We start from the raw sequence: 11232 nt of genomic DNA on the forward strand, positions 1-11232 counted from the left end.
TTCTCCAGCTAGTTAGTTGAGACTTCACAGTATCTAATATTAAGAATATAAAACTCGTTTATAATTAATTTTAGCAATAAAAAGTTACACTAAGTTGAAAAGGTAGAATTGCCATGATGAAGATATTATTTGCATAATGTTATGTTAGGAATCTGAGAATAAAATCTTAACCGTCTCCCTCCCTCACTGATACGCACTCACCCCAGACCAAAAGAATCAAACAATGAAAACAACGTGTAAGTCGAGGGCCTAACCCCTCTTACCGGGTTCGAAAATCGGTCTATACAAAGTATATAATTCTCTAACTAATCACAATGTAATGCGTTATTCCTTTTATACCTATACTTCCTCCTTTAGCAGTTAGAAATTCTTCTACTCTCTTTTCTTTCTTCTCTCATACTTTCCAACCCCTAACATGTTATCTCAGTATGATGCTGATTAATAATCATTCATGTTGATTATTCTGAGCAACCCTTAGAATATTTTTAGATCACGGAAATTCTCAGATCACTTGATCATCAGACGATCTGATAGTATCATATTCGTGTTTTTTGTTTCTCTTTCTCTCCTTTTATATATTTGGCTGTTGTGGCAATTCTATATACATTTTCTACACATCAACAATAAGATTTCTTGTTTTGCTTCTCTTATATGTTTTCTGCTTCTTTTTTCTTTCTTTTTTTTCTTTGTTAGATATTGAATATAATCTAGGACTTCTTTTTTTCTTCATTCCATCAAACCATCTTATTTCAACTACTGTTGAAAAATTATTATTACTGCAAACTGTAGTAATTGGATGCTCCACTGTTTTTCTGCACTATTTCATTATGAATAAAGATTGCATACTGATAATTCCAAAAATCATGTATGATAATTACTTTTGGGAATCATAGTAAATGCATAAATCTGTACAAAGGCATATAAGGAGAAAAAAAGATGATATATATATATATATATATATATATATATATATATATATATATATATATATATATATATATATATATATATATATATATATATATATTATAGTCACACACACTTTTATCATTCAAGCAAAAGGTTTGAACCAGTATATGTATTTGTATTTTACTTTAGTTAAAGGAAATGCACTTTTAACAATGCATGTAATGACATGGGAGGAGGAAGTGAAAATGGAGAAGATGAATTTAATTATATTTAGTTGACTGAAAGGGAACAGGAGAAAAAGAATTAAAAAAGGTAAAAATGGCTCTACTCAAATAATTTGCATTATTTTTTTATTTTTTTCTAATTTCTAATGAAATATTTTTGTTTTAATTTATTTTTAACGTTTTCATTTACCTTTTCTATTTCCATTTACTCTATTTTTTTTTTGTCTGAACTTAATAAATAGACATTCCAATTTTATATAACGAAAAGAAAACCATTAGAAAGGTTGGATTATGCTAAAGGTATTCCAGTCCGGACTAACCAGAATTACTTTAGATAGAAGACAGCTGGTTCAGAAAAAAAAATAGTGAATAATTTATTTTAAAAAATTTCCTTTCTTTATTTTCACAAAATAAAAAAAAAAACATCAATTGTACTGTCAAATAAACATTGATAAATTCTACACAAACAACTGTTGTGTACATCAATGTAAATAAAGAGCACAAACATTTTTTACACAAAACTTGTACCAAAGGTCAATGTAAGAAAAGTGTACCAATGAAAGAATAACCTATGATGGAGTGGATGGTGTGTATCCCAAAGGAGTCTCACTCTTAAACTCCCAATTTCCAACTCTCCATTGTTAAGATAAAAGCTTGAAAGTTAGAGCAAGCTTGGTTTTTTCCCGTAAACAAGAATAACTTTTTTTCGGAAGTTACATATTTTCTTTAGTAACCTTAGTTGAAGGAACCACTATACTAATAAAATTATATAAACAAAAATACAGATAAGTCACGTCTCAATGCACTTTCTTCCCTGACTCAATATCACCTATAGTACAAGATGTGAATCACTCACAATCTCACAATCTCGAAAGTAATCACAATTTTCTGTAATCTTTAGAACAATTCTAACTCTAAATGCAGAACACACAAGTTCTCTTCCTACCTCACAACAAAAGGGAACACAATCCTCTTGATTGTAGTGAAGACATTGATCCTTAAAGAGTATACCTTAAGTGCAGAATATGATCAGCAATGTGTAAGAACAACTATCTTGCAAGAATCTTGATGAATTTCCTTCCAAATGAATAATTTTGATTCTCCAAGAAGTCTATGACGCTCCTACCGTCAATACTCAACAAACAAATTAGTTATGAAAGTGTAAATCATTAATTCATATTGAAGCAACATGCAATATGTCTATTTTAGAATTTTCTCACTTTGACACAGTTTAATCGATTAAGCACATAATGTAATATGTTAAGCTTTTTCTTTTGCTTTAACCATTTTACATTTGTTTCAGATTTAACAAATTAAAGGTTGCATGCATTCGATTAAGTAAAACAACAAACAAATATGACAGTTATAGGCAGTTATGACTTTTAATGAAAATGATTTTCACAAGATAAACATTTTAACCGATTATGAAACTTATGTAATCGGTTAAGTTCCATACTTAAGCAATTTTCAAAATCATTTTCCTTTCTAAACACATCAATGCACTCGGCAAACACATGTAGGTACAACAACGTGTTTTAATCAATTATACAACTAATGTAATCGCTGAAAACATAGTTGTTTTGTCCCTGATAAACATATACTGAAATCTGAAGAAATTTAACAGATTATATAAACAGTTTAATCGATTAATTCTTTAAGATATGCAATGTGCAATATGTTTTAACTTATGATTCATTTCATACAATGAATGCATATACCAATCAATTCAAGCACAAACACATATTTGATCAAGCAATTGTTTTGTCATTTGTTGTGCTAGAAACTATAAAACATTTTTTTGTTCATCATCAAAAACACATGTGAGATGGGGTATAACTAGATATAGCTCCCCCTATCAACATTTCTAATGGCAATTCAAGCTTTCTAATTCAACTCAATAGGTCGTTTCTCATCAAACAATTCAAATCCACAATCTAACTGACATACAAGCATACAAGAATAATCAAAACTTGCATATAAGCTAAAATCAGTGTAACTAGCTTCCCTTAACTATCAAATGATTAAACGACTCTAAAGATCCTAAAATAACACCAAGAATCCTATATGCTCCTACAGACCATAAAACATGATTAAGAGATATTATTAAGATCACTTATTAGTATTGAGTCTTATAGAAGACTCAGAGACACATGAAACTAGAAACAATTCATATGTATGAAAAAAACACACAAATTGAGAAAAAAAACATAAATCAACTTACTCTTTTACAAAAATTGACTGAATAGACTCGAAGATCTCATCTGAGGAATCATTCAAAAGATCTTTGATTTCAATATAAATAAACCGAGATTTAAAAAACTTAAATAAAGAATAAAAAACTCTTAAAAAAAGTTTTAAAAAAATAATTTATTTATATAAATGATACTTTTCAACTTTTAATATTAAAATAACTGAGTTTAAAAATACTCTGTCGCATAACTTTTTAACCTTTACAAGCAATAAAAATTTGTTGAAATAATGAATTTAATAAAATAAATATAAACCTTTATTTATAACAGAAAAAAAAATAGTAAAAAGGCATGTGATCGATTTTATAGATTTTGTAAAAATATGAATTTTATCGTTAATAAATATATTTAAAAACTTATTATTATGAAAAAGTTAGTATTATAAATGTAATACTTTACTATTTTTTTATATAAAAAATTATTTGCGATAAATAATTTAATTTGTTTTTCGCACATCAACGTTATTATAAAACGCTTAACTTACTTTTATTATAAAGTGATTTGTCATCTATATAGTTTACTATTTTCTAATTTAATAATAACAAATAAACTATTCATTAAAATTATTGAACTAAATCAAAGTAAATGATGAATATGAGAATCCATCAACATCACTTTCCCTTTGTCACATCAATCATGTGTAACTTCAAGAAAGAAGTCTTAAATTTCGATGCATTATATCAATTTTTTTAATGTTGATCTCATTTTAATTTTAAAAAGTGTACTTAAACAATAGCTAAAAATTCCATATCAAATGTTTTTAACTATTTGAAAATCTAAATACATTTACCATGATAATTCAATTTTTTTTCACATATTCTTTGTAATTATCTTTAGTCAATTCATTAATACAAATTTTTTCTTCATCTCAACTGCTAGAATTATACCAGGATTCTAATATTTAAGTCAGAAAGAGTCTAAACACTTAATTAAATTACACTTAATTAAGTATAATAATTAATGATAATCAACTACTTAGTTGAATGTGTATTTATTAAAATTATAATCAATTTTTACTTATCATTAATTTAATTATAACACAATCACAGTTTAATCACAATTATAATTATTTCCTCACACTATTACAAAAATGCTTGATATTCATAAATATAATTAATAATTAGTTTAATACAAAAATGTGTTTGATATTTATCATTTATACTTAATTGTGATTATAGTCTTAGAAAACATCATGACTTTTTATTCGAACATTTAACTTTCCTAATTGATTTTTACGAAGAAAACACTCACTGGAGAATCATTAAGTAAGAGAATTTTATGCAGAATTTATTTAAAAATAAATTTTCCTAATTGATTTTTACGAAGAAAAAACTCACTGGAGAATCATTGAGTAAGAGAATTTTATGCAGAATTTATTTAAAAATAAAAGGGATTAAATGAAAAAATTTGTGTGACAAAGTCAATATCTTTATCAAAATTTAATATTTAAATGTTTTACTTTGATTTCTTAAATTTTTTATTATATTAAAATTTTCACTTTTTAATTTATCATGATAAATGAATTTATAACAAATATTTTTATACCAATCAAAATTAATACTCTTCGTATAGTATTTCAAGAGAACGATCAAACTGATGTAATAAACAAAAATTTCAGAAATAAAAATACAAATTTTCAAACATTTAAAAAAAATCTAAACAAAATAAGATGATAGATGAAAATATGTTTTGTTTTCGATGGAAAAAAGAAAACAAAAACAAAATGATGAGATGTCTGATTTTAGATTCTGCAAAGGATTAACGTAAGTTTGATTTCATAGTATATATTATTGTGCCTTAAATCTATCACCACAACCACGCAGACAAAGGTTCATATCTGAGAGACTTGTTTGTGGTATCACAGCATGGGACAAGTATTTGACAAGTTAGATGGTATTCCTTATTTCCCTTCTCATTTCTTCTTGTTTTACCTTCTTCTTTCTTCCTTCCATTTCCTGATTTTCAGTTCCTGCATCTTTTTCATTTGTTCTCTTATCTTCTCTTTCTCTGTTTTTGAAATTTTCCTTCTGTGCCTACAATCAAGGGTCGTTTAGACAGTGGACCAAGTATTAATTAATAATAAGAAGAAATCAAAAGCTTGAAGCTTGAAAATATATTTGTTTTTTATACATATATAACCCCAGTTATGTCCTGAATGAGTAGTAGGCTTCACTGTGATTGAATTTATTGCCATGTTGTGCTATGGAAAGTATGAAATTGGGGAAGTTGGGATTTCGTGCTGTACCAAATATGGTATTTTTGAAAGAAATGGTTGTGATTTTCAAGTGGGGTGTGGATTAAATTTGAATGTGATAAATCTGGTAAAGTAGTAACAAGATAGGTGTTCAAGCTGTTCAAACCCTTATGTTTGGTTTCTGCTGGAAATTAAGCTTTTGAATTGGGAATTTATGTAAATCCTATTACAGGGGTTGCTTATTTTTTGAATCATGCTTTGGGGGTGTCTGATGCTTTGCTTTTCAAGTCTAAAAGTTAAGCCATTTTGGGATAAGTTGTGGTCAGTGGCATCATTTGTTCCGTGTGTGCAACAAAGGCTGTGATTTGATGGCAAGAATGTGTGAAGTTTAGATGTGTAAGATTACACAGGACAAGAAAGCCAAGACTGATAGAATACTAAATAGATATTTGGATTTGGTTATGTAACCCAACTTGTGATGTAGGATAGAAATAAAACCAGTTAAAGAGAAAACAAGGAGAAAAATGATAGATGGGAAATAAGGAGAAAAAGGATGAGAAAGTATGAAAGCAAGAAAAGTTGCTGTAATTTTAGGGTCTCCATTCAAGTATTGAACACTTGATTTTTACGAAGTGGTTTTTAACAGCTAGACCAAAGATGTTAGTATTCAAGTAGCATAAATTCAGGCTGAAGAAATGAACTTGATATTACTTACTGAATCTTTCAAATTTGTAAAGGTTATCACAAACCCCTAAATTATTAATGATTCTGTTCTGCATAATTGGTATTTCTACGAATCCACTCTTTGATGGTTGAAAACTTTCCTAGTTCACTCTTCATGAGCATCAGGTAACATGATTTAATGATAATGCATTTTTTATCGCCTTCATTAAGTATATTGACATTCTTGCATATGTAAGATACGGCATATTAAAAATAGCACACAATTGTGTGGTCATGTTATAGTGATCAATTTCTAATGTTTAATAGCTATGCATTTTACACAGGTAAGGAGTGGAGGAAAAGGCAAATAAGAAAGATAACAGATCGAGTTTTTGAAAAAGTACAGAATCAAAAGGAAAGTGATAAGTTGAGTTTTGAAGATCTGTATATTGCTGTCTTACTCGTGTACAAGTAAGAAGGCTGCTTCATTATTGTTTTTGACATTTTGGTGGCCTTGATAATATGTTTTTCAATTACTGAATAAATTTGATTATTTCTTCTAAAAGAGACCTGTTTCTATGTTATAGTGATATCAACAAGTATATACCTGGTCCCCATTTTGACCCTCCATCAAAAGCCAGAGTCAAAGAAGTCAAAGAGGTACTTTATTGTGACATAATGAGATCAAACTAGGTACTCTATTTATTTATATATGTAAAAGTTTTACACAGTTGAAACCAATCTAAGCTATGGCGCTTTTTCTTATAATCATGTTATGTACTGAATACCTTTTTTAACTTTTTAATAATATATTACTAATTCAGGTTTTCCATTATCATAACAGAGGAGAGTTTAAATACAAGCAGTAATCCTGCTTCATCTAAATACAAGTAGTAATCCTGCTTCATCTGATAAATTGTTTGTTAGAGTTTTGGTTAATTTGAGAGATAACCATGTCAGATGTATTTATGGTTTAGTGCATACTTGGTGAAAGTGAAAGTGATAATGAGAGGAATTCAAAATGGCAAATGAAAATCTTCGTCGTATTAAAGCATGTTTCAAGTCAAGATATATAAATCGTCATCGTATTACAACATATCTCAAAGTGAAAGTCAAGTAATGAATCTGAGCATAGAATTTGAGAAGGACTTCAACGTTCTGGTTTCCCTGTTTTCACCTCTGCTCGTATTGGTTGTATTTTAACTAATTGGTTTGATCTAAGTGAATTGGGAAATTTGTACATAAAGGTGTCATGTAACTTGGAAGGAAGAAATACTGCAGTCTGTAGACATTGTTACTCAGTAAAATTGCCATTGTTAAACACTTGTGATTGCAATTCAACAATTAATAGAATTGGATCACAAGGGCTATTATCCAATGTCAGGAAAAGACTTCCTGCCCTGCAGTGTCTCTGTTAGGATATAGGGTATTGGGGATATAAGGGTATAATGGGAAATGGGATTAGGATAGAAGGTAGAGGAATCCCATTTCCCATTATACCCTTATATCCCAAATACCCTATATCCTAACAGTCTCAAACTATGTGAAAAATAATATTTCTCCTCTTAATTTAGTATTAAACTAGCACAAGTGTAATGATGATTTGTGTTTGTGGAGAAACTTCATGTTTCTGAATTTGCAGAGGGTTTGTGAGGCAATGATCGACAGTTGGTAACAAAGACTATTCTATCATCATGTGTCACATAATGGAAGAGATGGATTGGAATGGAATGGAGTAGAATGATTTTATGGAACATAATGTAATGGAGTAGAATGATTTTATGGAACATAATGGAATGTAAGATATACTGAAAAAATATTCTCATTCCTCTCAAATTGGGGGAGAAAGAAAAGTTAAGGTAAATAATGAACTAGGATGGAGTAGGTTGCACTAATTTCCTTTTCATACTCATCTTACCAATTCAAACAACTTAACATAACATTATATCTTCTTTCATCAACTCAGACATAGCCTAAATATCAGGGACTTGTAGCGTGTATGACAAACTATAATCTGTGGGCAGAATAACATAACTGACTACTTTGGTTCAAAGACCAATGTTTGTGGTGTGGTTTGAGTTGTCTACTAACTTTGAGCTAAAGTGTTCATTGAATAAGTGAGTTTTCAATCCCAAAGAAGTTCATACATTTTAATACTATTTTAAAAACTAATGGTGGATGGGAATACATCACAAAACATTAACTAAAAAGTCAGAGTGTTTTAACTAGAAGTTTGCAAGTGTCAATAAGGTCATTATCTTCAAAGTATTGTTCGTTTTGGTGTTCAGTGATCTATCACGGTTTTGTTCCTGTAAAATGGTGTCTAGATAGATTCGAGGGTGAGAGTATTCAGCTATTATGAGATGTGAAATATTTTGTTGTATTGGAACACAAGAAGAATATCTTGAAATTTGATGGGTTCAAACATTGACAAATTTCTTATAATTTTCCGAGTCATGTTTATTATCGTTCTGCCTGGAAGGTACTGATTTGTATCTTAAGAAGGTTATCAGTGTGGTTAGGGGGAATGTAGTAAGATACTTTGTCAGTATTGTTGTGTAAGGTTGCATCTTCTGCATTATAAGAGAAAACTGAACAAGATATTTCAATTTCATAAATCACGTGAGTAGACTTGGGTAAAGTAAAGAAGATCAACTTTACCTGGGGTGAAGATCATGCAGAAGTACCTTAAGAACCATGAATTCATTCCACATCACATTTCAAAGATATAGTCACAGAGTGATTCAGCACTGCTATTGAATAGTTTCAATACTGTGAAAATCATTGGAATACAAATGTAATTTTTGGAAATGTGGATTCTTAAATTCTGTTATTTTGTAGAAGTGCATAAGACACTCTGGTTTTTAAATTTCTGAGTGTGACTATTGTGCTGGACATGCCTCTCTTGCAATTTATCAGATGGGTTCTGCACTTCCCATTAGAGCTTCACTTTATTTGCAAGAAGCTAACTATTCTTTATCATGTACTTGATTTACCCTTTTTTTTAATAAGAATCAACAAACAGACAAAATTTATCATGTGCTAGGAATTGAGAGGCACCTTTTCATTTTTCTTCAAAATGGTCTTTTTGTTATGCTTAACTACGTTAAAATTCAACTCTTAAAACAAGCTAAATGTACAAAGACAACTTTGTTCAGACCAACAGAATTTATCATTCTACTTCAACTAGATTTGATTTTTTTTTTTATGTATACTATAATTATTAGTTTGTTGGAACTAAGTGTGATTCATATAACAATTTGCAGAAATGTGATATCAACCTTGATGGGGATATTGACCGTGAAGAATTTTTCGACTTCATCCTGCAAATGACAGCTGATACATTCACTGTTGTTAGCCAAAAACTTATTGTCACTATGGTTGTAGCACCAACAGTTGCAGTGGCAACAAAGAGAGCCACTGAGGGTGTTCCATATGTTGGGAAAGTGGTGAAGAAGATACCGAATTCAGTTTATGCTTCCCTTGTAACCATTGCAGCTGTGTGGTTCCAGAAAAAGGCTCAAAGTTCTTCACTGTAGCCATTGCTCATCAAGTCTTTCACAAAGAATGCTCGAATTCTCTTGATTCTGTACATAGGATTGAAACTGTATCCATGTTAGATATAAAATGGCAATTGATAAAAGAGTTAACTATGTTTTTATTCCTAAGCCATAAGGCAAATTTGGTTTTTTCCCTCTCTCAAACTTTAATCTTGTTATGTCCTTATACTTAAAGAAAGACATATATGTAATAATTTTTGTCCATTAGCGTTAATTGTTTTTTGACGTGATAAACTACAAATCACATTAGATGCAATCCATAAGATCTTTTCATGTCAACGTCTTAAAAAATCTAACGTGATTTGTAGTTTTTCATGCTAAAATATAATTAACATTATTGGGTGAGAAGAATTATATTCATGCATTTCTTAAATACAAGGATCTAACATGATCAAAATTTGAGATAGAAACAAAAATCAAAATCATATTATAATTTAGGGATAAAAGCATAGTTAATCCTTGATTAAATCAATGATTATGTTTTGCATTTTGGATAATAAACCAATTCTTGATTTTGATTTTTCTGTGGAAGGTTGTGTAATATGCATGTAAATAATAAACTCTGTTAAATCAAATTGTATACAATTATTATCTATCACCATTTCTTTCATTTTTACGATGACTCATCTCTAATATCTTGGTTCCTATAATGAGCTTTATCTGACTGAAAAATATGTTTGAAATGAAAGTTCATTTGGGTCAACGCTACCTTATGAGTGTACAAATCATAATAATATGTTTATAATTTTATTTATTTTCTTTTTAGTGTGGTAAGGATAAATAAAAGTTAATTTTAGAATGTGTTTGGATTAGCAAGTGAAAAAGGAAGAAAATAAAAGGTAAGAGAATGTAAAGTGAGGTTACTTAAATTGAGTGTTTGAAAGTAAGTAGAAAGTTAGTAAAAGATGTAATAGGTATAATTAAATATTTTTTTATATATTTAAAAAATAATTTGTAAAATAATTATTCAAAAATATTTTGTAAAATAATTATAAATTTTAAGTTAAAATAATCATATTCATACATTAAACACAATAATTAATCATTATACAAGATGACAAATTTCTTCAAAATAATCATATTCATGCATTAAACACAATAATTAATCAATATACAAGATGACAAATTCCCTCAAAATAATCATATTCATACATCATACACATTAAACACAATAATGATAAACTAAGCACATTTTATAGAATGAAATTGTTGGCTATAGAGATCATACTTAGTAGATTTATTGCATAAAACAATTGACTCTATCCAACCCAACCTTTGAGTTTAATCTTAATTCAAACTAAGACCTGCTTAGTGAATCCTTTTCTCACTTAGCGAGACATTCCTAAAGATATGTTTGCTTAGCGAGATTAGGACCCAATGAACAAGTCACTCTCGGACCTATTAATTTTTTCAAAAAATTTCTTTTCTAGTGA

The 11232-nt window shown here is 28.9% G+C and overlaps 1 protein-coding gene across 1 annotated transcript; it reads left to right on the forward strand.

Annotated features, from left to right (window-relative positions):
• The first annotated feature begins 5120 nt into the window (after window positions 1-5120).
• LOC124826190 (uncharacterized) lies at window positions 5121-10409 on the forward strand. The gene is made up of 4 exons (XM_047298955.2): window positions 5121-5275; window positions 6584-6710; window positions 6827-6899; window positions 9506-10409. The coding sequence occupies exons 1-4, from the start codon at window positions 5248-5250 to the stop codon at window positions 9776-9778; spliced, it is 501 nt and encodes a 166-aa protein (XP_047154911.2). The 5' UTR covers window positions 5121-5247; the 3' UTR covers window positions 9779-10409.
• Window positions 10410-11232: the final 823 nt, after the last annotated feature.

Source organism: Vigna umbellata, chromosome 7 (assembly GCF_029865625.1).
Source record: "Vigna umbellata cultivar VRB3 chromosome 7, Vumbellata_1.0, whole genome shotgun sequence".
Taxonomy (NCBI): domain Eukaryota; kingdom Viridiplantae; phylum Streptophyta; class Magnoliopsida; order Fabales; family Fabaceae; genus Vigna; species Vigna umbellata.